We start from the raw sequence: 27290 nt of genomic DNA on the forward strand, positions 1-27290 counted from the left end.
GTTTACTGTGCGACGCTCTTCTAGACATTCTTTTTTTTTGTGAACATCTTCGACATCGCCGGAAGCAACAGTGATGTCTCTAGCGGTTCATCTACACTGCGCACGTGCACACCAAAATCACAAAATAATACAATAGGCGAGAAGCAGACAGCAAATACCAAATGCACACATGTACCAAGACGGCGCTCTTTGACTTGCACGGAACGCTGGGACTCCCGCTGTGGGCAGCTTTGACTTGTTGCCTGCCAGCTGTTCTCGGCCGCGACCTTTAGCTCGCAGCCGCGCTCACATTCCGGTTGATGTCTCAGTCGGCATCATGGGCGTCGTGAGTGAAGCTGAAGAGCGCAAGCACAAGCGACCGTTCGCGGTTAAATACATCTGCATAGCCGGTAGCTCGGTGGCCCTAGTGCTACTGGCATTTGCACTAGCTTACCCTTTACGCACTCTGTGGTCTAAGCCGGCGAGCGACGCGATCGAAAGCGCCGACGTTAAGACTAACGAAATCGACGACTCGGCACCCGATGGCTTCCGCGCCAGCAATGGTGGCTTCAAGAGGGAGTCCACCTCAACTGAAGAGGAAACCCCGTCGCACCCTACGGCAACACCGACTACGCAGTCGCCAACGACGGCTTCGACCACGGTGACCACGTCCCATCCAACGACCGCGGAGACCTCGAAGGAAACGGTCACCAGGACAGGAGATGGCTGGGGCAGACATCCGCGACACGTCACCGTTCCGTCTTCGACTAACCGTACGAACGCCAGCGGGCATCACGTGCACGTCTGGGCGAACCGTACGCGCCAGGTACCGAGCACCGTCACGTACGAGCTGTCCGTGAAGAAGATCAGCCTGCAAGTGGTCTACGAGTGCCACTGTCCGCGCAGCCGCCGGTTCATCGTCTCCCAGCTGCTGCCAGTGTACGAGAAACTACGGGACTACATGAACCTCACCCTTCTTCCTGCCAGCCGAGCGCAGAACAAGACCGCGGGCAACGACTCGACCTCTGACGTCCAGTGCCGGCGCGGTAAAGACGAGTGCCACAGCAACATGGTCCAGACGTGCGTCCTCAACCACGTGGAGGAGACGCTGACGGCAGTGAGGATCATAGCGTGCATGTCCAAGAGTCCCGACCCGCACCGCGTCGGACGCGTCTGCGTCGTGAAGCACGGCATCCAGTGGAAGCTGATCGATGCCTGCGTCACGGACAAAGGGAAGCTGTACATGGTGGAAGTGGGAAAGAAGGCCTGGCGCGTCACCGGCGGCGTGGGCAATGTGCCCCTGGTGTCGGTTCAGGGCGAGGCTTCGTACGCGATCCAGGTGGAGGCCCAGACGAATCTTCTGGGAGTCGTGTGTGATCGCATGCACCACAACCACACGGCCTGTGCTGGAAGTCACAACGGGACAGCGACTTCGTCTTCGAACGAGTCCGGCGAGAGCCACACCAATGGGACCCACGCCACGACCACTGACGAGTCCCTGGAACGGGAGGAGGACGCCACGACGACGCGGCCGAGCGTGTGATTGACGACCAGTGGTACATTTGTCAAGTCGGTTAATAACTAACTAGGTTGTAATGACCGGCCCGTTTGTGTAGCTCATTTTATAGCCGGTGTTTCGTTTCTTTTCAGTTAAGCTTTAAGCAGTTTTTGTACCTCGCTTTAACAACAGCTCTTAAACAGGACGGTGTTTTTTAAGTGCAGTGGTTTAGTCTTTTATCTGCAGGATGAGCACCAATTTTGTAAACTTAGAAATCTCTCAACGGCTTTGCGAATCTAGCCGTAAAGTTCAGCTGGATGCAGCAGAAAAGTTGGCGCATTCGACGCAGCAGAGGGTGCATTTACCACCCTCTGTGCAGAAACACCTTGCAGTACAAACTGGGGTTCAATTACCTGGAGCAGGACCTCTCATACATCGGAGTAATAGTCCAGTAGACGTGCCTCTCGATCCCAGCTCTCCCGATCTGTTTTTTTTTTCCCGGAAGGAAGACTTGAAAGACATGCAGGCAGCCAGAGCCACGTCGAAGCTTTCCGCCATGTACTCTCTCTTATTTTCCATAATCCTCGGCTACTTTTAGCCCTATTGTTAAAGCATGGCTGTGGCAATCAATCAAACAACTCGCGGGTGTAGTGTGAGCTGGCAGAAAGCGCGAATTTTTGCGCTGCGCATGATGTTTACCATATTTACAGGCCGATTTGAAACTTAATGCTTAATTGTGCAGTTAAATTTTCTTTCCGGAAAACAGTCTATGATGATGTAGTATACGTGTTGATTTCCTTCAGGATTAAATTCGAGGGATCGTAAGAATTTGTTGGCGTTATCAGAAATATCGCTGAAAAGGAAGTGGCATATTCCAGATGTGTCGCAATATGTGTTCCGTGAAAGAAGTTAATGTATAATGGCCTTAAAGGGAGAATTTAAAAATAAAGATAAAGAATTTAGTGCAGTCTGCATGGCCTAAAACAATGAAGTGAGGGTATGGCACAAGCTAGCTCAAGTGATCGCGCTAGAAATAAAACTATCCCTGTATTTTTTTTTTTGCATCTCGCTGGAAAGCTGTGCGTGAAAGACTCCATGATCACGTGACCGTTTTTTTCTCTCCCTCTCAACTCGCTTTTAAGCAGGTGTAACACGTGCCTTTAAGTCAGCCGCCGTCGATGCGCATGCGCAGAACGTTCACCGCGCCACCTTTCGTGGAATTCACGAAACAGTGAGAATGCGTCGATTCAGAACGGCGCTGGCATCAAGGCACCCTCACGAGAGTGGGCGCTTGCTGTATTTCTCTTTAGAAAATAACGATTTGATTTTCTATGCATTTAGTTTAGTTTTGGTTGCAATGAAGCAACTGCAGTGCGCTTTCAAGTTCATAATGATCTATGCATCTGGCTGAAAGTTCCCTGTTCTGTAAAGTTCACATTCCTTGCGTTCTTTCTGTTTGTTTCTTGCAGAAACTGCCTTTTTAAAGAGAGAAGTACTTTCACAATGGGAAGGCAGCACAGTGATAAATCATGATGATGGCGTTTGCAGCAAGAATTAAATAAAGTTGAAAATTTGAAAAGGGCGTCATATGTTTCAAATTGTCTAGCTGCCGATGTTGAAAAACCGCATGCATTTTTACCACACGCATTGGTAGAAAGATTTTATGTTTCAACCGAGGCCTGCTGTTCTATGTCCGATACTCCATATATTACGGTATCTTATTTAAGGATTATATTCTCCTAATTCTGTTTATTCATATCCCCATTGTGTCCGACAAACGGGCAGTTTTCCATATTTAACAGTTATTTGACACACACTTTGCGACTTCGCAGCGCGATGACCTTATAGTGATGACAAGATTTTTTTCTTCGCCTTGTAGCACCTCTGCCAAATCTCTAAGCAAGTAGAACTACTCACCGAAGCTTCATTGACATAAACTAGATGACATTTTATTAATAGCAGAGAAAAGACCGAAGCAAACGTATATGTTGTTTCCAGTTGTACACTGGTAGTTATTAATGAAGCATTTTTGTATAACTGAAACATATTAACGTTGACGTAGACTGGTTTACCAGATGCCTCCTTCGCACACGCAGTGGCACGTACATCTCATCTATGCTAAATGCCTCCAACAGCGCCAACCCCCGGATCCATCACATTAGCGTAGGCGTGTTCACAGGGAAGATGTGCGAGGTTTTTTTTTTTTGAGTTGTTCGGATAGTTGTTACGCTACGCATACTTATGCGACGTTGCTTCTTTTTACCAACACTGCGGTCATCACGTAGGACAGTGCAGCACCTACCGCTGGGCTCTCGCATTACGCAACACAATGCGCACATTTGTCAGTTTTAGATGTAGGCTCGCATCCATTTTTATTTTATGCGAGGTGTGGAACTCACAACCACGGTGCGACTTCTTTTACGGCCACAAATGTTAACGGAGAGTTTTAGCGTAGCCGAGACGTATACCAGATTACCGGAAACCTCCTGCGCACGCGCAGTGACAGGGGCGGGGCCAGGTGGCGCCACTGCGGGTGCGAAGGAGGCGTTCGGTAATTCGGTATACGTTTGTGCTAACATGTCATTGCTATGCTAAAACTGCCTGTAAACATTGAATTGCCACAGCGTGGGGGTGTAGAAAAGTAGGAGGGGTAGGAAAGAGGAGAGAAGGGACACACCCTCTGTTGTGTCCTCCTCGTCCTCCCTCACTGGCACGCGAAAGGGAAGTACTATTCCGTAGAGCCGTAGCGCAGAGAACGAGGTGTCTGGCAGATGCGAAGCGGCGCAGTAGCAGCGCGTGGCAGCTGTGGCGCAGTGCAGTGGGAGAGAGTAGACTTTTCGCTGCGCATGCGCAGATGTCCCCGAGTCCCCATGTACGCGGACGCCAATGCGCATACGTAGGTGGCCCCGACGCGCTGGATGTGCCGGCAGCTGGCTAACACCTGGGGACTCGGGGACTTCTGCGCATGGGGACTCGAGGACGTCTGCGCATGCGCAGAAGTCCCCGACTCTCCAGGTGTTAGCCAGCTGCCAGCACATCCAGCGCGTAGAGGTCACTTGCGCATGCGCATTAGCGTCTCGCGGTACGCGGCAAACGGTATGTGCTATACAAAAAGTCGGAATTAATTGCGCCACAGCCCGAAGCGAGAGGGTACACCGTAACAACTATTGCAGGGTTCTCCTTGTGGCATTACGGAGCGTAGAGCTATCATTTGCTAGTTCTTCTTTTTTTACTTACTATCAGATTTAATGGAGAGCTGGAGATTGGCCTGTAATAAAATCTGTGCTGTGTTGTTAAAAGGTTACATTTGGTATCGATTTCTGTTCACGCTTGTCAGTCGCGGTAGGTTGATATCACTGACATACCCTGTCTAGAGAGTCTGTGCTACACTACTACCAATGGCTTTCTCTTGGCATTATCTTAGCTATCGTTTCATGTAAAAACAGTTTTAATCATGAATGCTGCAACGTGCGCATATTTTTATGTGAATTACTTTGAGACCCATTGGGCCGTAAAATCTAACAAAATGTACCGCGTTTATCTGCAGTTGAAAATTATTTGCTGCGCATGAACTTTTTCTTTAGTTTCATCGCTATGTTTTGAACTGTATATATGAAGCAGATAAATAAAAATTGGAGTGGATACTCAAGCTCCGCCTTAAGGCTATGGCGCGATAGCGTAATAGGTTAATGCCCATGTATGCAAAAGGTCATTCTCTATGTTACATTCATAGATCCCCAGGAGTCCTCGTACCCCTCCTGGCGCAGTGCTGCAGCGGTTAAGCGATGCGCCACTGCCCTGCGATGGAAGGTGCTCCCAGCGGTGGGCCTTGTGCGCCACAGATTACTCTTCCCGAGTGACCAATCATTATATTTAACTGCCACCTGCCACGGTGGGCAGTTCGATCACTATCCTTTGGGCAGGTTGTGATGACGCCGCTGGATCACATGACCTTTGTGGCCCACCTGCCTCGTAGGTTGCTCTCTGGGTACCACCTGCCAGAGTCATGCTCGTAATTTTCCGCTCAGAACGCCGACACCGGAGTTTCGGGACAACGAGGCCTGTAACGCTATCGCAGTAAAATGTGGTAGATAACAACTACATAGGCGGGAAACGTATAATGGGAATTAATGAACACGACAAAAATTCGGTTAAGCTTGTCGAATTTCACGAACACAATTAGAAACACGGGGAAAAACACAATAGTATATAAAAGTACTCAAGCAATTAAAGTAGTACACAATAAATACAGGGTTCATTGGTATGGCACCTGAGGATAAATAAAAAGTACATACTTTTTCGAGCGTTTATGGAGCGATGCTTCCTTACGACGCTGGAAAATTCTCGCTTGGGGTGCTGTCGCCGGAGTTTGCCTCCGTTCCATTAGTCTGAAATCCAGCCCTCAGCAAAGGCGCAGAACATATAAAATCGCTACTTCCCGCTCGCGGCGCATGTTCTAAATATTAAACTTTGCAAACGTCGCTTGGAAGCGATCGACACTCCTCCGACGAAAACGTCTTACAGCTGCTTCATGCTGATAGATGAGCTCCGAAGTGGCTAATTACGCATTGCTAAACGACATTCTGACTCACACACGGCTTTCATTACGTCTTGTATCTAAGCGCTCAAGTCCTTGGCTCCGAACGGCAAGGAGAGGAACGTGGCTTTTATATACGCGTAACGTGGCTACACGGCGCCATTGTAAACGAAGTTGTGAGTTGTGGTGTATTTGGCGAGTTGGTATTGATTCATTATCATGCTGTGCTTGTAACGGACTGAGACTTGGAAAGGAACAGATTGCGGCCTTCTGTTTTCTCTTCCTATGTTCATGTCCGTTTGTTGTAACGTGCAATATTGAAGATAAACAAGTTTTGTGCGTGGTGATGTGCACGTCCCGACGGTCTTTCCCGAACCACGCCAAAAACGATAGCCGAGAACGTCGCCGCGATTTTTAGAGCATGAAATGCTTTCAGCTTCCATTTTCAGCACTTAGGTGAACATCATTTCGAAACCATGACGAAGCCGACGTCTAAACTGAAGCTGGAACTATCCGAAACCTCCGACCGATCCGAAACTATCGGAAATTTTCCATTCATATGGTACTCAGCAGAGAAAAACTTTCACATACCAGGGGCCCGAGCGAAATTCGAACCAACGACGGCACAAATTAACAAGTTTCTTTTCTTGACACCTCAGGCAACTCGACCATATTGCCGCACCATCTAGTGCTATGTGCTCTAACTAGTGCACACCCCAAGTGGTCGAAATTTCCGTAGCCCTCCACTACGGCGTCACTAATAGCCTGAGTGGCTTTGGGACGTTAAACCCCCATAAACCAAACAATCCATTTTCTAGCGACTTAATCGTCGTTGCAATCTTTTACCTGTTCGTTCCTGTTCGTTGTTGTTTTGTTTGGCCGTCGTGGGAGACTCACGACGCTAACCAGCCCAGTTGTGTACAGAAAAGCAACTGAGATTTACTCAGTGTTGGAGTTTGGATGCTATTGCATAGGTGGCGCTAGATGCTCAGCCTTGTTAGCTGAGGAGTCTACGGAGAGATGGCGCCACCGGAATAAAAGCAGTAAAATGTAACGTTGGCATGGTGCGTATACATAATCATAACAGCTGTCTGTCTACTTGTTTTATCTGTGCGCTTCCAAATACTCTGGGGGCAGCAGTGGTGCAGCCGCGGCTGTGCTAGGCAGCCGTATAAGTTCAGGGTAGGACGGCCCGTACTTCGCTAAAGGCAGGTGTATGTAGCTGCACATGAAGATGAGAAGGCAGCCAAGGCAGCCTTCTCACCTTCATGTGCAGCCAAGATGGCTGAACGTGTCGCTAAGGCCCAAGAAGAGAGGGCGAGCTCTACCGCACGTCAATCAGCGAAAGCAACAAGGGACGTTGAGCACCCTGCCTAGCGCGAAAAAAAGAGAACGAACAGAACGTGGCTGCACATAAAGCATCTAAAGCGACGAGGGACGCCGAAAGCGCTCTCCAAGCGAAGGAAAGAGGCTGATGGCGGCAGCTCCTCAAGCTGCGAAAGCAGCGGGTAGACCAAGCGCGCTGCTCAGCTCTAAGAGCTGGGAAACATGTCGGCACATACAGCAGCCAAGTTACCTGGCCGATACCTGTGTGCAGCCACCAATATCTATGAGCTGTCTTAGGGTGCGCTATATCTTTCTTGCAGCGCATTTGGTGCTTACATGTACTGCCGAAAACTAGATAACCTTTCCTTCTGTTCAACGTTTCTCTCAACCTTAAAACCGCTACGTTAAAATTTTTGCTTCGTTCAAAAACATATTTCGGTGACTACTAGGCTATGCTGTTGTTGAATCCTAAACTCCCATGTTTAGGTCACTCTAGTGCTTTTAGGAGGTAAATCGTCCATGTTTTCGCTGACATCTGCCACGAATGCGAGCGCATTGCCGTTATTTTCCCTGAAATCTGTGGCTCATCAGGAACGCTTGTTTTGTCTGCATCAAAATCAATACAAATACGGCTACATTCTGACAAAATGTACTCAAAGGTCGCTTCGGATTTGCCGCACATGAATCAGCACCTCAGGCATATTCATATTTATAATCTGATTCCTCTTCAAACAACAGGGCACTTCGTCTGGAACTACCATAAAGCTCGAAGAGGATTCTGGTGTGGGCTAGTTGGTTCATGGTTAATAAACAGATTCACAACAGCGCTACGGAACGAGGACAGAAGGAACACGAAAAACACAGGACGGGCGCTGTTGTTTTTCGTGTTCCTTCTGTCCTCGTTCCGTAGCGCTGTTGTGAATCTGTTTATTTACCATAAAGCAACCCATTTCTTTTTTATTCCCCCATTCCCCCCCCTTTTATGCAGGTCGAAATCCGGCACCCTTCCCACCGAATTGATTCAGTTGACACCTTTTACCTCTTTTAACTTGCGTTTAACGCTCTTTAAGATTCTATACTGGTTCCCTGCATACTTCATAGTTTGTTTCCTAGTTCTTTTCCTTCACAATCACTCAACGCTCTTTCTGTCATCACCATCATCCTCACTACGTTCACTGCAGGGCAAATGCGTCTCCCATATCTCTCCAATTAGTTCTGTCCTGTGAAAGCTGAGGCCGTCGTATCCCCGCAGACTTTCTAATCTCACTCGCACACCTAACCTCCTGCCGCCCCCTGATACGCTTGCCAATTCTATTGGAATCCACTCCGTTACCCTCAAAGAAATACTTAAATGAGTTGCTCCTGTATGTGCTAAACTTTTCCTGCTATTCATTTCATACCTTCATTTACCCTTGTCGACGATATGCACTGCCAATTTTTTTATGCCTCTCCCTGGATTGTTCGCTAAACCACTCATAAACACCTTTCAAGTACGTCGGTATAAACATTATTCCGATTTTTTTGCATTCTCTAATTGAGGGTGAATTAAATCCTCAAAGTGAGCTGCTCGCTTTCGACACAACGCCCTTCCCATTGTTATATTTATTTTGCTAAAATTTTCCAGCCGCTGATATATCCGGGAATAATAGTGATGCAGCTAGAAGCTCATTAACGACGCGCACGTGCACTCGCGCGAAGACAGCGATAAATTAATATAATTGGCTTCAAGGAAGCGGCAAATACCAAGTGAGCACGCGTACCAAGACGGCGCGCGCTGATTGCTGGGCTACAGCTGAGGACAGCCTTGATACGTCGCCTATATCAGCTGGTCTGAACCGTGCCCTTTAGCCCGTAGCCGCACGCAGACTCCGAGTTGCTATCGCAGTCGACATCATGGGTGCCGACGGCAAAGCTGAGAAGCGCAAGCGCACGGAGTTGTTCATTGTCAAGTACGTGTGCCTAGCCTTTTGCTTGGTGTTTCTCGTGCTACTGGCTTTCTCACTGGCCTACCCTCTACGCGATCTGTTCTCAAAACGAGTGGCGGTAGACATCGGGACCGAAAACGCTGACGTCGAGAGTGACATAACCGGCGATTCAGCTCCCGATGACTTCCTCGGCAGCAATGGCGGATATAAGAGGGAGTTCCTCTCAACCAAGAAACCCCCTCAATCGGAACCTACACCACTACCTACTACGCCGTCACCGACCACTCCGGAGCCAACGGCCGGTTCAAAGTCGACTACGGCTCCTACTACAATGACCCCAACCCTACAATCGACGACAGAGCCCTCGGCCAAAACGGCGACCAATACTGGAGGAAACGTACGGCGACATCCGAGACACGTCATCGGTCCTGCTTCGACCAACCACACGAACTCCAGCGGACCGAGCACCATAAAGGAATATGTGTCTGGGAAGAAGATTACCCTGCAGATTGCCTACGACTGCTATTGTCCGCGCAGCCGCCGGTTCATCGTCTCCCAGCTGCTGCCAGTGTACGAAGAACTGCGGGACTACCTGAACCTCACCCTGCTTCCAACCAGCCGGGCCAAGAACAAGACCGCAGGGAACAGCACCATCATCAACGTCGAATGCGAGCCCGGCAATAAAGAGTGCCAGAGCAGCATGGTTCAGACGTGCGTCCTCAACCATGTGGAGGAGACGCTGACGGCAGTGAAGATCATAGCGTGCATGTCGAACAGCTCCGACCCGCACGCAGTCGGGCGCTCCTGCGTCAAAAAATACGGGCTCGAGTGGAAGCTAGTGGACCTGTGTGTCACGGAAAAGGGAAAGCTGTCCTTGCTGGACGTGAGCCAGAAGGTGTCGCGCATCAGCGGCGATGTGGGCACCGGGCCGTTGGTGGCGGTGCTGGGCGAGAAGAAGCGCGTGGTCCAGATGGAGGCCGAGACGAATCTGCTGGACCTCGTGTGCAACCATATGCAAAGCAACCACAAGGCTTGCGCCGGGGGCCGGAACGGGACGATGATTTCGACGCCGAACGATGCCGCCGGAAACTATAGCACCACTAAGCAGCCCTCCAAGTCGAAAGAGTATTCCTTGGAGTAAGACGACGTGACGATGGGGATCGCCCGTGACGAACGGTCTGCGGTGCGTTTGTGAGGTCGGTTGAGAAGCAGGTTGCGATGGCCGACCCTTTGTGTATAACTTTTTTTTCTTTGAATTTTAAACCGGTGCCGTAATCTCTCAAGTTTTTTTGTGTCTGTATCTCACGTCATCGACACGTATTAAGCAGCGGAGGTTTAATAAGCGTAGCAGTTTTATGTGGAGACCCACGTAGCCACTCTTAATGAACAATAATTCAGCGACCTCCAGAATCTGTCACTGACTTGAGTCAGTACAGCCGTAGTAATCATATAAAGAGAAAGAAACATCAACATAGTCTACAGCTTGGGATTCTTGGCTGTAACTGGCGCAGGTTCATATTACGAAATACGGAACTTACCAGTGGCTGCAAAAATTCTGAGGCCAATTAAACAATCCTTTAAAAAAATTCATAGCATTACAGCTTCTTCTGTGAACCACTCCTTCCACGCCATCGTGCTTACTATAGGCCGCCCCAGATGTTGGGTGGTATACAGTCGTAGGTCAGATGGTCCGGGGTTTTCCACACGTACTGCTGCAGTCGCGGTCTCACCTGCATACGATTCTGGCTCCATCCTCCTTTTTCACAAGGCCACTCTGCGCATGCGCGCCTCTTGTCCTCCAGCTCCACTGGTTGAAAACGAAAACCGCCGGCTCCTATTGCGCATGCGCAGTTCATGTTAGTGACAGGAGCATGCGACAGATGGCGGCAGCTGTCAAGCGCGCACTTTCCACTTCGCTGGCGCAGCTGGCTCCTCGTGGAACCAGATGGCGCCTGCGTCTCCCACGAGCGTTTGTTTTCAACCAGTAGGAGAAGAATTTGCTCCACTCCCCAGAGGGCGCCACATGTTGTGACACGTACTCTCTAGACTGAGAGCAGCTTGCGGCTGCCGCTCGCGCCACCGCACTGTCGTTACGTACAACTTTTCCCGCCATCTTAAATTTCGATTTCCTAAATTTTGGAAGTGGGCCAACTTGGGTCCTGTTTCGGAATCGGAAAATTTCCTGACATCCTTCGGGTTTTGGTGCTACGACAGCTGTAATGCTATCACATTGAAAGCAGAAAAATATTAACTTGTAAATGTTATGGCTTACAAGTGGACTTCTCAGAATTTCAGGCAGAAATACCTTATCTTACAATGTGCAACTCAATATTCTGGAGCAGGGTCGCCAGTAAACATTGATGTAAGCAGCAATAGTACTAGCTTTCCTGCACACTTCCCCTGCCCCCTCTTTCACTCCAATCGGAGGAACACTTGTGACTTATGTCATGCCTACAGCCAGAGCAGTGTCAAAGCTTTCACTTTGTTCATGTTTACTACTTAGTAAGAGTATTTTTTCCTATCTGCACTGACAATGCAATGATTAAACTTGCATTGCAATGACGACCACAGGGTGGCTTGTTTTTATGCTATGCGGGGAGAGGAATTTTTATGAAACCTTTTTTTTCCAGAGTATCATTTTGTGAAAGTTAATTTGCTGGCGCTCAGAAAAAAAAATAAATTGGTTTCGAATTTGGTTTCGTTTTCGTTGCCATCACTAGAACTTGACCACCTCTGATCCTAGTTTCGTGCTCCTTATCGAGACGCTGCAGTCACCAATTTTTCTTACGTTTTTAGTAAACTTCGAAAACAAGAGAAAAGGAACAAAAAATAAAAATCTGAGTATGCGTTGGCGGTCAGTGTGTGGGTGTGTCAGACGTGCGCTCTAGCGCAGTTAAAGTGAGCGTTGAAGAGAAAAGTTCATTTCAGGCCTCCCATGAGGTTTACGCATGGCCTTGACTGAGGCTCTATAATCGTGGAGTCGGGGACAAAAGTCTCTGGACCGCGTGCGTCGCAAACAAAGCCGATAGCTCTATTAGTAACTGCCGGCTTGATTCCACACTTGCGGAGGTGAAAAAACAGGATTTTGTAGCGAAAGCTACATTGGCCACGAACTTGCGATTTCGCTGTGACGGTGCTCCGATGAGGCACAGAGACTGACCTTGAGCTGTCGCCTAGCAACCGCCGCAGCTGGCGGACGCCGCTAGGGTGCCTCGATGCCTGCCATCGAGGCACCCTAGACGCCGCGCGCTCGCCGCGCCATCTGGCATGACGTCACACCGCGCGCCTCGCCGCGGAGCCGCCGCCGCCGTTTGGTATGACGTCACACCACGCGCCTCGTCGTTGCGCTCGCCTAGCTAAGCCAATGCCATTTTTTTACTTTTATCTCCACGAGTGCGGTCTCCATCCGGGGCTAATAATAGAGCTACCGGCTTCGTTTACGGCGCACGCGGTCCAGAGACTTTTGTCCCCGACTGTACGTATAGTAGACGCTGGCTGACACCTTCGTGGTCGTCATATGCCAAACCTGTTCGATGAGTGGAAAAAAAGTAGGAGTGGTGACAAGGAGTTGCATCCTTACAATCTAAGAAGGTATGCTGGGCAAAAGAGAAAATGTGGGGTCGTCTTTTGCATGCAGGCGATGAAGAACAGCCCTTATGCAGGAGGCGGGAGAGGGGATAGTGCGTTCGGGTCATTCTGCAAAGAAAAGCAAGGCACACGCTTCTTTCAAGCGTCTGAAGGGCACTAATCGAAGGTCTGCACATTTGCGACTTATGTGCCAAACAGGAACACTTCCGGTCTGATGTGCGAGAGACTATTTCTGAATGTATACAGCGGGGCGTACTATGGGTCGTTGACAGTGGTGATAATATTTTCATAAGACTTAATTCTTTTCGAAGTGTCCCTACAGTAGTGCTCAGCGTTAAAGGGAACACGCGAGTGCGTTGTTCGCTTCGTAACCAACACTATCGCAATGCATCAGGAAGAATGCTGCAACTGTGGCCACATGCTTCCGTGTTTTCTCCGATACTGATTCGTAGTGTAATGTCAGCGCCACAAGTTTGTGGCATGCTGAATCTCCGAAAAGTGCTGATTGCCATGCACCCAAGGCACGGAGCAATGGTCTTGCTCCGTGACCCAAGGTAAGCGGGTTGCTTCAAGCTGTTGCATCATAAGAGCTGAAAATGTCTTGGTACCCACAGCGCCGAAATGCCACTTGAAAGTAGCCGGCGACCCATCCTCTAATCCCGCATACGTCGAAAGCAAACTGCCCTCGTTTCGTTACAGCGTCGCTGGTGGCTGAGGTAGCGGGGCTTTTCTGAAGCGGGAAAGGTCAGATCAGTTCGTTCGTAAGCTTGAGCCGGCTAATTATACTTGTTTTCGCCTTCTCGTCAAGTGATGTGTGAATGTTAGGAAGAATCAGGTCGCCATTCTGTGTTCAGGAAAGTTAAAACAGCGCTAAATTTTACACAAACCACACAGAAAGACGTCTTTCGGTGTGGTTTGTGTAAAATTTAGCGCTGTTTTTACTTTTCTGAAGAGAATGGCACACCAACTAGCCCCGCAGAAGGTACTCTTAAGCCACTCTGTGTCATCGCAAGGAACGAGTGTCGAGAAAAGCTGCCTAGGAAGATCGAAAATCGGGATATATATAATCGAAAATGCGAATAACCTTCCTCAACACTGGTCGTTATGACGAAATCGTATGGTGAATATTGTCTAATCGTTAATTGTTGGTAAATACCGATGTTAGGAATAGAGCACTATAGCGATGGGTATTCAATCACTCGTCAATGCACCAAAAAAAAATTTTAAGCTAGCTTCATTAACACCGAAGATATCGGCGATTAAAAATGACGCTCCTCCTCCCCCCTTCAAGCCATACACGCCGACGCACCAGAAAAAAAGTGAAAACAGGTCGAGACTGTACCTCTATCTTACCCCATTCCGCCCACGCCACCTGGGCATTCCCAATGAGGAGGCTCGCCAAACTGCTTACTGGCGTCATCGGAGTAAGGGCGGCTAAGAATTCTCGATAAAGTGTCGCCCTAATAGGTTGCGAGCTACTGCGAGCAGCGATTTGAAAAAAATATATATTTGTAAGTTATACGGTCAACCCAGAGCTTTTAAATTGCACCCGTATACCCACAAAGACCACCTGTGTACAGATCTGTTGGTTAGAACATGACCGTAAAAATCATTTCAGGATTCCTCTAATTAGCGAGTGAATTGATGACTGATCGACGTTTGGCGAGTTCGGCATAGCGAGAGCTCGCTAATGTGAGTTAGGGCTCAGCCCGCAATCGTGTACAATAAATTTATTCCTCATTATTATTTTTTTTTTGGTTTTCACTCGCTAATTGCTCTACTGAAAAACAAAATAAGCAACTAATTATGAAATAACCAAAACCACCGCTTCTAAGACGCAACGGTCAGACGTAAAAAAAATGCAAGAAATCAGCTTTACTCAAAATAATGATGATGATGGATTTTTATGGAGCAAGGGCATCTGTGGCAAAAGAGCGCCATGGCACAAGGTATTCTTCTTCTTCTCAAGGTGGGGTCAGAGACCCATTTCCCAAGCATTTCATCCTGGATAAGCCGTGCACCACACCAGGGGAAAGCTTGCACCCATTGTATCCCCGGTGGGTACCCAGAGGCACCGGGGATCGAACCCCCCTCCTCCCGCATGCGAGGCGGATGCTCAAACGACTAGGCCCCTTCTGCAGTGCGTTCAGTCAAAATGTGATATAAGATATTGAGGCAGCTGCGTTCGCGTAAATGACTACTACATGACCACTATTTTGCAGCATTATTTTTCACTAACGCTGTTCGCATGGCCACACTGGTATTATTCACTGGCACGACTGGGCACTATAGTAATGGGCACAGTTCTTCTTATCCTTCACACCTCGTAACTTGGCTCCACGGCGTGGGGCAGCACGATCAAGCATACCTAACTAGAAAACGTCCAAGACGATCCCCTATCTTCTGGAGTAAAAAAATTGGGTGAAACCAGAGTCCAACACGTGATTACCCCTTTTAGGTCGCGGTGGGATTTAGGAGACGCACGGGGGCGTTGCGCAGAGATCTAACATTTCAAGTTTAGGCTACATAGATTTTTTTGCAGTAACAAGTGTATAAGGTGCGTTGCGTAGTTTAAGCTAGTTACCAGCGTGACGATGCAATGACGTCTCCAATCCGTAATCACGTGATCCCTCTTTCACCAATGCGAATGCAGGATCACTGTGATGTGAAGTCACCACCTGATGAGAATGTGCTATCTGTGGTCACACGGTTCAAATCTGTTGATCTGGTGGTGGGTTTTCCGGTTTGTGACTCAGGCGACGATGAAATGTGTGGTAGTCTTCTCTGCGGTGCATTATGAAGCACTTTCAAACCAGTGTAACCGACGTGGACTTTGTCGTCGTATGTCATTGCCTAAAGCTCTTGTGCTCAGATACTCCATGACGAGGATGGTATCTGTGTACGTGAGTTGGTTGTGAGTGTTCTAGGTAATCTATCCTGTTGGTTGGTAACAACTTTATTCATAGTCCTGCAGAGCTTTCGCCGACGGGGCCTTAGGTCTCCCACGTGGGGACGTCGAGGCGCTGCCTCGCCGTCGCCTCGCGGGCCTGCTGGACGGCCCAGAGTTGGTCCCCGAGGCTGTGCGGTTATTGAATTAAGGCGAACCTAACAACGGCGCTTTATGGGCAGGGCCGATGGGCTACACCAATCTCTGTCATTTATTCGCCCATTTCGAGGGCGAAGAGTCCTGGCGCCTTCTATCACAGGGCTTCACAATTCTAATTAACTCTACCGCCTAGTTTTACTTCCTCCATGTTCAAAGCATTCTGGTACAGTTTAGGTGAAGTTTCGTGATTGTGATGCCTTGCAGCCAGCCTCCAGTTGACAAGCGTGTCATCGTGCTGGCTTTCTTGGTCTGCACGTAGGTGCTTTGTATGCTTACGCACCTGACAGCAGAAACGAGAACTTTTTGCCCATTAACAGCTCGGTGTACTGGAACGTGTCCTCAAGCGAAACTATGCTCTGCTATGTAACACTAGGAACGGGAACGTATATAAACAACTGCAGTAGAAGTCTCACATTTTTCTCGGTAGTTGGCAGCAGCCTTAAACTAGAGACGAGCTCAAATGATCACAAATGTTACTAAGATTGGCAAGGCGTACACTATACTCAACAGGCATGGCTGTCCTGCTTGTGCTGCGGTTTCATTCGTCTCTTAAATACAGCTGCTACTTGCCATGCGTGCATCTGCGTTCACTCCCCTCGTGGACGTCACTTGGCGCTAAGAAAGGTTTTTATCCGTGTATCTTCGAAAAACGGCTCTTGACCTTTGCTCCATGCTCTCTCTTAATTTGCATAGTAAGCGCATGCGCGGTGAAGGCCAGTAACCGGAGACCAGCTGTTGTGCGATTCCAGCGCCTCGAGAGCTTTTCCTTCTGAATTCATCCCTTTAAATCTATATCAAGCAGGTTTCATGGGGTTTACAGCGTGCTTGTTGTAGTCGTATGAGATAACTCAATGACGACACAACTCTGGAATCACGTGATGATCGTTTGTCCAATGGGAATGCAGCAGAGCCGTGTTCACCTGCCAGAGAGAATGCGTCTAAAGGCCCGTTTGCTGAAAATTATTTTCCTCGTGGAGTGGAATTACTCTCCGCGAGTGTAACGATTGCGAAGTGTCACATTCATTACTGTTTTCTCTGTCTTTCGTGAAAATTTTCCTGTTTGAAAGTGCCCCTCCCCCGAAGTTGCCCTTGAACTTCCATGGTGACCACACTAGATGTCTTATTAATGCGAGAGCATTATGTAGCAAGGATGATGGAGGGAGTGAAAGAATAAGGAGAGAAAGACGTACCTCAGTGGAGAGCCCCGGAATGATGTCGACCACCTCGGGATCTTCAACGTGCACTCACTTCGCACAGCACAGGGGCGCCTCTTGTGTTTCGCCTACATCAAAACGCGACTGCTGCAGTTGGAATTGAACCCGTGTCCTCCGGCTCATTAGCCAAGCGCTTTAACCACTGATCCACCACGGCGTTGAGGTCAGATGTGGACAGCATCGCGGGCGCAGAATTTTGGAGGATAGCGCTGAAGAGGAAAGCTACATGCGCTCCGCACTAATAATGTATGAGTAGTTGTCTTGGTTCACACGCGATGGTTAGCCAGCGCTTTCCGAAAGAAAAAGGAACAATAAAGCTGCATCTTTTTCTCGCTACCAAACTTCTATCGCCGTTCGTCCGCGTAACGTTGGAGGTGCTTTGCAGGATCCCTGTTGACATTGGAAAAATTATGGTTTATTACGCTGCTTAGCAGATGCGTACATCATAATAAATATGAAGAGAAAGGCTTAAAGCAAGAAAAACAATATAGAAAAAAGAACTATTGTTTGAGGGGAATCTGCATGAATCCTTTGGCGCGCACAGCCCCGTATGTTGCCGCGCCAGGATGAATTTCCTTGTGCATGTTTCTATTGGTTTGCATGTTCCACGGGTCCTGAAGTATCGAGGCAGCCTGGTCCGTAAGCAGGCTTTTCAACGACATCGTTGGCGAGACCGCGACCATTACCATTTTGGTTGGTTCCTGGGTTAATGATATTTATTGCTGTGAAACAAAAAAAAACTACATATATTCAAACCTGCCGAAGCTATTGATGGCTTGAGCGGAAGAATCTGGCAGGCAGAAAAACCATACATGGTGTTTAACATAAATATAAAGCAGCGAAACGCGAGTACAGGAAAGGAAAAGAAAGTAAGAAGAATCAAATTATACAATTTCTATGAAGAGAAACTTCCAGTGCGCGAAATGTAACACAGAACAGAGCAAAGTGTTCAAGCAAAATAACCGTGACACAGGTAATCGTACGCCAATCAAGCTTTCCTGGTACAAAGGGATTGAACATGAATAAACACAAGCAGTACTAGTGACCAAAGAAGCAAAATACGCCTTTACAAACAGATACGCCTTAGCAGTTTTTTTAACTTACAAACCGTTTGTTTTGCAAGAGTAAAAAAAAAACTAATAAATTCAGTATGGCAAGTGGATTCCAATGGGCACTGAAACTTCCTTGGATGTCTGCACGACGTCTCGAACGTCTGCAGGACGTCTCGGACGTCCCCAGGGCATCCAAGGGAGTTTCAGTGTCTATTGGGATGTAAGAGGCGTTTCATGTCACAAGCCTGTGGTATACATGATGGTGGTGGCAAGGCAAAACAAAAATGAAAGGAGCCATTAGAACATAAGGCTTCAGGTGCTACTCAGATAATCATCTCACTTCTTTTTCAGGCTGTATACGTTGCACCCATCTTACAAAGCCTGATCCTGCTGTCTTATTTATTGATTTTTAATAGAAATTTGACGCGTGTGCGAAGTGCGGGAAAGGCAGGAACAATGCAGATGCGATCCGAAGCTTTGTAACAAGTTTCAGGCGCTTTTGTCTGGTGATATCACTCGAGGAACAATGTGCTGTGATTGTTGCTGAATAAACGAAACGCATCCGGCGGCTCACAGACTAGTCGCAGCTTTGGCACTGACTGCAGCGTTCGGATAACAAGGGACCTCGCATGGAGCAACGCGAGCACATCTTGAGGTCATAAATACCCCCTCATCCGCAGCTTTAAGAAAAAAAAGCAAGGGGTGAACAGCGGCAAGAATGAAACGTTGCCTCCAGCGCCATCTCTGTTCAAGCAAATGTTCCGCGGCATTCAGCGAACTTGCAAGAAGCAGTTTACATGGAATCAGTCGCACCCCTCGTAGCAGTTTGCTTGACATTTCAAAGATGGCGATAGTGAAGTCGTTGCTTTAATACTCCAGGCTAGGGCTTTACTGCTTTTACAAGAGAATGCGCGCGGGCGGCGAGGGTAATGCCACATGTTGCATTCACCGTTGCTGCATTCTTTCGATAGTTTCTTTTCATTTTTACAGAAGCGCCAGTTGTCTTTTACATTATTGTACGTCTTTATAAGCCCGCCTGACTCCGAAAATAAATAGCTGTACGTATCGACTGATTATACTCCGTGTTTAACTACATTCACTGCCAATAGTTTTTTTTTGTAAAATCTATTATTTTCAGGGTGCTGCTTTTAGCGTTGCGTTAACTGGTCAAGATATCACCTCATTTAAATATATTAATGAATATTTACCGGTCATGTTCGAAATAGTTTTCTAAATTATATCCGTTTAATTCAATCCGCATTAAAGAAAAAGAAATTTCCTGCATATTGTGAGCTGCAAACTCATACAGGTGAACAGCCGCTGACTGCATTGCATGAGTAGTGTGTTGTAAAGAAACATTCTCGCATTTATCCATTTTATTATAAGAATTACTTGTGAGTGTATTTGAGTTCACGCGTCCTCTGTATATAATGCGCCTGGTGAGGTAGTTGAGCATGTTTCACGGTGGCCGTTTAGTGGGCGGTCGCATTATGCGTATATGTTGCAAACAGGAATAGGCGGAGCGTTGCAACTGTCGATATCACTTGTTATCGGCGTTTATCGATGGCTAGTATTTAAAAGTGATAGCTGTTGCATCAGCTTTCAGAAGAGCAAAATTTGTTTTTCTTTCAACACAAACACTTCCTTGGAGATATACTCTTCATAATGATGACCCTCGTTGTGTACACGTATCACTAGAAAGTGCGTGAATTGCATGTATTACGGAGCGTTCTTCTGTATAACTGATCCAAGTAGCGCACAGACATACAGAAACTAATGACGGAAGGGAAAGAAGGACACAAAGAAAAACAACCGATTCAAATGGATGCACGCCTGCTTGATGAGCACGCAGACTTGTCAACAGACAGATGTTGAACTAAACTTAAAATGAAATTGTTTGCAACGTCACAGCCTGTCGTTACGGTATGAAGCAAACGTGGCAAATGTGGTTTCAGTCTATTGTCTTCAGACTGCTGGCTCCTGAACAGCGACTCTTCATATGAGCTTTGACAACAGACAAGTCATCTTGTCTTAACGTTGGCAAGCACCCTGGAGTTTTCCCCTCCCTTGTTCTCTTTGTGATTGTCAAGAACCGTCTTACCAGCCTCTCTCTACCATGTACTCTGACAACGTAGGCAGGGACAGCTCTCAAAGCAAGATATACGGCTAGGATGCGTTACTGTTATTTTTTTTTAAAGCAAGAGAACAGTCTCATCTGCAGGAATTCACACAGCTGTGTCGATAAAGAAAAGCGCGATCATATCAGCACGGCCAACGATAGCCTTCGATAACTGTTCTCCGGTACAGCGGAAGAACTGAAGAATTCATATGCACACATAATTAACTTGCGTGTTCGCTATGAGATAGCACTAGAAGATGTTGATGCCTTTACCGGAAAAGACGTTATTTCCCTTCAGCCAATGGGAATTATCCACTCTGGTGACATCACCTCTCTCAGGCCAGTCGGAATTGTTCGTTATGGTGACGTCACTTTCGTACAGCCAATGGGGTAATTTTATAACCGACTACACTGTATTTCCCCTCGATGAGGCTTTTAATGTTGTGGCATTAAAAATCAAATAAAAAAGTGATAATCTAGGATGCAAAATTGCCCAGCAGCTCGAAATAACACGACCACAAAACACATGCTGGTTGGTTGGCTTCAAATAAAATGGCAGATACCCACTACGGGGGAGTGGCCAAGACACAGGCGGTGAACTGCTGGAAAGAGGAGAATTTATATAGTTAAAGGAGTAGTAATAGGGTATAGGCTGACAGATTGGACGAAGCATGCATGACAGGGGACCTGTTAGCTGGGAGATCGAAGACGGGACGATGGCTTTATGTGCAAATTCGAATGAAACGCATGTAATGGTTCAATTTTGCACTGACTGAAAGAGGGAAAAATGAAATAATAAAATAAATTCTGAAAATCAGGAAAATAATAATGAATTAAAAAAATAAAATTAGCATGGAAGTCGCTGTGTTTCTAGAAGAACATTTTGAACAGCACTGCGCGCACTCCTGTTGCTTCGTACAAGCGAAGAAGCGCCAAAGGAAATAACAACCGCAGCGGACACAGGCAGACTCAGCTGGTGAAACGGAATTTCTAACAGGCGCCTCCTCAAAGAAGAGAAGCGGCGGCAGAACAGCAGGTAGTGAAGACACATGTAAGCTGTGAACTCCAACCTCATTTTTAGAATCTCCGAACTACACTACACAAGAAAGATCTGCTATATTTAGATGCCACGAAAGCAGGCAAAAAAGAGAGAAAGAAACCAAGCTCGTGTATCACGGACGAAATTCGACACTTAGCTGCATGTGGTATCGGATGCTGGCAAAACTTGTAGCACTTTTCTTTATTTTTTTATCGTTTAACGGTTGCTTCTTTTTGTCACCCCCTCTAGCAACGTGTCGAGCTCTTCTGCACTTCTGGCGGGCTTTTTTTTTTCGCGGGAATTTTGTAAGGATGGCACGATGATTTTGAAAATGAAGTTGAAGCTCAGCGCGGCATATTCTCCTTTTTTGGTAGCCGTGTTACTTCACGCTGCTACGACAGTGGTGATGTCGAATCGAGTAGTAAATCCGACAACTTGGTTTGCTCAAGGATTAAACTCTTCACTTTTGAACCCCAATCAGATTTCTTACAAATCGTATTAAACCCGATTTCTACTGGAAAATGAACCTTCTAGGAAACTTAGTTTCCATGTGGACGAAGCTGAAGACATCGCATGAAATAAGCACACATCTTGTGCGGACATCCAGTGAGGTGTTTTCAGTCAACTGATCATTTTAATCTTCATATCAAATTTTTTATATACGTTGATGGACGGAACGTCATGCTCATTAACAAAGCGGTGTTTTGCGCCTATCATCACCGCCTCGCATGCTTAAGTACATTGATTTAGTTGCAACAGTGGAAGCCAACACCTCCGAACACGGATATGCTCTGAGAATCATAAGAAATGGGAGCCGCAAGCCTCAAGTTTCCGATACAAACTACATGCAAACTGCAGTGACGAAATTTTTTATTGATGGTTGCAGTTGATTAGGAGGCTAACTTAACAATTATTCTCTTAAATCGCGCCCACCTGGAAGCATATCCCGTCTGCAAAATTACCTTTCGTGTAGTACTCTCGTAGATAGTTTTTTTTTTTTAATCTGGAAAGCCCAATTCTGAAGATCCTCTAAATAGGGATGTACTATCGGGGACGAAAGTGGTGTACCCCACGCGGCGGGAGCCGGAGCAACGAAAAACTGCGGCACTTTGGCGAGCTAAAGCACGAAACATTGAAACACGCCAAGCGTCATGCCTGCTGATAATAAAGGTCACGCACTGGCTGTCTCGATCCCAGATGCCGCCTGTAGATGGCGTTGCAACGCAGTTTTCCGCTGCTCCGGCTCCCGCCGTGTGGCGTATACCACTTTTATTTTTATTTTATTTTATTCAATACTGCCAGCCTCCATTTGGTGGCCAAGGCAGGAGTGGTACAAGGGTACATCGTACATTGCGACAAAACAAAGCAAGTAAAAATGCGAATAAAGAAGCAAAAGCTAACACACAGGGTTTTATAGAAAGACAAAGAGCAAGGTTAAATGCACTCGGTTACCAAACATACAAAAGAAAGCAAACAAAAGAGCATGAATGAATACACTGCGCTTAAAATGACGATATGACAGCAGATAAAAAAGACTTCTGATCTGTCAAACGGACCACGTCACACGGAAGCCCGTTCCATTCCAATATCGTTCTTGGAAAAAAAGAAAACTGATACGCTTTCGTTCGGCACCGTGGCACCATGATTGTCAAATTGTGTTTATTGCGCGTTGGTCGTGAAGTGTTGTATGCCATGTAGGTCTCAAAATGAATGTTTGTTAAGTTATTAACAATCCCATGCAACATTTTTAGACGGTGCAACTTGCGACGAGATTGAAGTGTCTGCAGTTCAGATTGCCTCAATAGATTAGTAACCGAAACGTGCCTTCCATATGCGTTGTAGACAAATCTAAGCGCCTTCCTTAGAACGCCTTCAATGCGCTGTACATCTACTTGGGTGTGCGGATCCCAAACCACATCTGCGTATTCCAGTAATGGCCGTACGAGTGCAGTGTAAGCTGCTAATTTAGTTTTAGATGTGCAGTGCCTTAGACGGTTTCTTAACAGCCAAAGCCTGTTGGACGCCTTTGAGACTATATGCCCGATGTGCGAACTCCAAGTCAAGTTACTATTGAATACAACCCCCAAGTATTTGTATTCGTTTACGGGGGAGACAGTTGCACCGTTAATTGTGTATGTGTAATTAAGAGCGCACTTTTTACGCGTAAATGTCATTTTTGAGCACTTAGACGTGTTTAGTGACATTTGCCAGACTAGGCACCACCTTGAGACCTCTGAAAGGTAGTCATTCAGCACGTGGTGATCCTCCGCATTTTGAATAGGCAGATATACAACGCAGTCGTCAGCGAAAAAACGGCACCGTACAGGGGAGTCGAAGTTTAAGTCGTTTAAGTAAATAAGGAACAATAGTGGACCGAGAACGGAGCCCTGGGGTACTCCTGAGAGAACTGGAGCTGGCGCGGCGGAAGCACAAGGAATATTGACTTTTGCCCTCAAATGACTCAAATGCCCTCAAAATGACTTTTGCCCTCATAGAACATACTCCCAAACCCGAAAATAATGAAAGGTGCTAGTCACGCCACCGCAGTAATTTACTAATAGGAATAAGCGGGCATAATTGCCAAACTCGGCTTTATTCGTGTACAAGGCCATCTATACGCTTCTTTCAATGAGACCTTGTGGTGTCTACTGTTACGCCGAAATAGTAGAATGACGACAGTAACAGCAAATGGTGTGAGGTTATTTCTAGTCGGATCGAACAGCCAGAGACACCATGACCGACGCGGACAAGCTGCTTGCAGTGCGAAAATGACTACGCCCGATACTTCAAAAGTATGCGGAAGACAGCTGTGTTCCTCGAAGAAGCATAGAGGTCAAAGTTCACTGCGGCGAAACGGCGCGCTTGAGTTCATACAAAAAAAGAAAGAAAACTGCTGTCGTTCTCGTCCTTTGCCGTATCCAAGCTGCGAGTGCATGCCTTCTAAATGTCAGCTCCACCGACGCGCGCTATGCGTTGTTTTGCTCTTCGCTCTTTCGAGCTCCTTGAATCTAGCATTGTCGAGTGCAAAGCCGATCTCCACTTGGTGTCCTGGAGGAAGTGACGTGCCGTGACGTCACTTCCTGCGTGTACGCGCTGGCTTGCTGTTCGCGACAGCTCCACAATCGATGGCTCATTGTGCCCGAGGGAAGCGTCCGTGTGTGTTGTAGGCGATAGTTGTGCGTCGCCGACGTCGTCACCGGCCAGCTGGGATTATGAAGCGCGCTCGCGCCGGAGGCTCCTTGAGCCGGGGTGTTGTGGCTTTGCTCTTCATGTGTTGTGCAGTGGAGCTGGTTACAGGAAAACCTAAATCGTCCTCTCTTACTAACGGGGAGGACTCCGAAACCGATGACAACGACATAGGACCCGGTCACATAGCGGAAAAGGGCTACAAAAAACCGTTTCCCAATGTGATAGAAAACCAAAAATTTGGTCCAAAGACGACGACTACAACGACTACGACGACGACTACAACCACTACGACGACGACTACAACCACTACGACGACGACTCCAGCCCCAACGGTGCCCAACGAGATTTCGGTCTCGATAAAGAAAGTCGAAGTCACTGTCGTCTACGAATCCCACTGCCCCTTCAGCCGACGGTTCATCTATAGTCAGCTCTACCCCACGTACCAAAAGATGAAAGACTTTATGAACCTCACGATTCTGCCCTTCGGCAAGGCTCACATCGACAACGTCACGGCTAAAAATCCTCACATCACCTGTCAACATGGGAGCAACGAATGCACGGGAAACATGATGGAGACGTGTGTCCTTCACGTCGCCAAGGAGCAGATGACCGCCCTCAAGATCCTGGCCTGCATGTCCGGCAACTCGCAGCCCCACCTGGCCGGTCCGAACTGCGTGAAAGGTACCAGCGTCCAGTGGTCAATGGTCCAGGAGTGCGTCACCAAGCGTGGCACCAAATACATCGTGCAAGTGGCGCTGCAGACCTGGAAGATACAGTCGTACGTCGCCCGTGTGCCGCTGGTCGTTGTGGACGGGGCGATGGACAACTACGTCGAGTACTACGCCCAGAAGAACCTGATGAGGCTCATGTGCGAACACGTCTCGTACGATGAGTACAGCCGGACGCCTTGCCCCGCCAGCATAGGCAGGAGGAGGCGGAGGAGGTGAAAGCACCCCATCTGTACTCTCTCTCACAATTAGTTGCCAGTGAAGAGTGAGCTGCGGCTTGCGCCAAAGGATCGTGGGTCGAATAATCAAAGCTGTTCACGTGCTTAACGGTGTGTGCTTTTTTACCACTTGTGATCTCTCCCGCTACGGGAAATCAGAGCGGCCGAAGCGACAGGCATGGGCCAGTTCTTACTTGTGAAATGCTTTGAAAGTTCAGCCTCTTTCTTACGGGCGCGAGCTAGGGCTTCCTCTCTAGTTTGAGTCAAAATGAATTGTGAGAGCGAGTACAGAATACCTGTCGTGCATCGTTCGCAAGAAGCACCGACACAAAGTTCAAGAATACAGAAGGCACAGGGACTGTAATTCAATCATTTCTTCTTGGTATACGTGCTTTTTGCCTTGCTTTATGGTATTGTCTCTGTCAAAAGCAAAGAGTGTCTGAAAAACGCAGGCTGGCCATTTAGTGAGGGATCAGGGCTGCCGCCGTGTCATTTGGCGATAATTCCATGGCACACCTAAGCTTGATCTGCGAGGTTCTAGGCTGTCGAAACGGTGCTAATCGCTTCCCGGAGCCTAGGAACCGCAGAGATAGCCCAGTGATGCCATAGGATGGCTCGATGGCTGCACTGTTCATGCGCGCGATGTCTTAAAGGTGCACTGAAGAGGATTCTGAACTTGTCTTTTTGCCGCGGGAACTCGATCTACACGTTCCTAGCATTCTTAGAAACTGCAACTTATTGCCCTGTATGGCCGATTTCCCTAATTAAATCGAATTAACGTCCGGCTCCCGCCCTTTTTTTTGAATTCTGCCTCGTACGATGGGCGGAGTCGACCAACGCGTGAAGTTCCTTTCAGCCAGCTCCGTGGAGGCTTTGCTTTCGCTTTATTTTGTTTTTTAGGTTTCCATGAATAAATAGTTTCATTCGCAGATAATATAGCCGCAAAATAAGCCCGCAGAAATAAAAATACGCGCGGACTATTTGCTACTACGGACTACTACGTATTACTCCGCCGATGGCAGAGCGGCAAGCCGCCACAGGACTGGGTGAAAGGCACTCCACGCGTTGGTCGACTCCGCCCACCGTACGAGGCAGAATTGAAAAAAAGGGCGGGAGCCAGCCGTTAATAGGATTTAATTTGGGAAATCGGCCATACAGGGCAATAAGTCGCAGTTTCTAAGAATGCTAGAAACGTGTAGATCGAGTTCCCGCGGCAAAAAGACAAGTTCAGATTCCTCTTCAGTGCACCTTTAAGTGGTTTGAAATTGCATATTCACTCCAGCTGGCAACGTTGTTGCTGTTTAAGTAGTGAATTGTATCGTTAAAAAAAATTATGGCGTCGGCAGCTGGGGCTCAACAAAACGTTCAGCACGGGAGATTATTTGCGGCAACTGGTTTTCGTAGCGCGAAGGATCAGAATTGCTTACTGCCACGTCTGCAAGAGTACATGTTAGGTTCGCTGACAAGCCTGAAGAAAACAGCCGTGTGTCACAGCTTGTGGGGTGTTTGCTGCATAATGACTTTGTTTATCTTCGACACAAGCGAACCAAACAGCTGCTTTTCTATTGTCTTCATTGCGCCACTTCAGCGACTGGTTGTCACGACGTCAAAACGACAGCCGCGCACGAGAGGGGTTAATAATCCAGGGGGCATCACGAGCTACAGCAGGACCATTTAAATGTTGCCTCTAAGCCACTCCTTCTTCTCTGCCTTAAACTGCTGTCATCCATTTTTATGGAGGAGGGGCTGAAAGGAAGGTGGGGCGATTCCAC

At 47.7% G+C, this 27290-nt stretch overlaps 3 protein-coding genes across 3 annotated transcripts; all 3 read left to right on the forward strand.

Moving 5' to 3' along the window:
• Positions 1-280: 280 nt before the first annotated feature.
• LOC149365686 (uncharacterized) lies at positions 281-2528 on the forward strand. The gene has a single exon (XM_089545279.1). It carries the CDS (start codon positions 317-319, stop codon positions 1520-1522), a length of 1206 nt encoding a protein of 401 aa, XP_089401405.1. The 5' UTR covers positions 281-316; the 3' UTR covers positions 1523-2528.
• A 6661-nt stretch (positions 2529-9189) lies between these two features.
• LOC149365687 (uncharacterized) lies at positions 9190-11580 on the forward strand. The gene has a single exon (XM_089541748.1). It carries the CDS (start codon positions 9234-9236, stop codon positions 10404-10406), a length of 1173 nt encoding a protein of 390 aa, XP_089397874.1. The 5' UTR covers positions 9190-9233; the 3' UTR covers positions 10407-11580.
• Positions 11581-24528: 12948 nt separating this feature from the next.
• LOC149365688 (gamma-interferon-inducible lysosomal thiol reductase-like) lies at positions 24529-25914 on the forward strand. Its single transcript, XM_089541840.1, has one exon. The coding sequence runs from the start codon at positions 24596-24598 to the stop codon at positions 25517-25519; it is 924 nt and encodes a 307-aa protein (XP_089397966.1). The 5' UTR covers positions 24529-24595; the 3' UTR covers positions 25520-25914.
• Positions 25915-27290: the final 1376 nt, after the last annotated feature.

This window comes from Amblyomma mixtum, chromosome 1, assembly GCF_055824585.1.
Source record: "Amblyomma mixtum isolate Tamu chromosome 1, ASM5582458v1, whole genome shotgun sequence".
NCBI lineage: Eukaryota > Metazoa > Arthropoda > Arachnida > Ixodida > Ixodidae > Amblyomma > Amblyomma mixtum.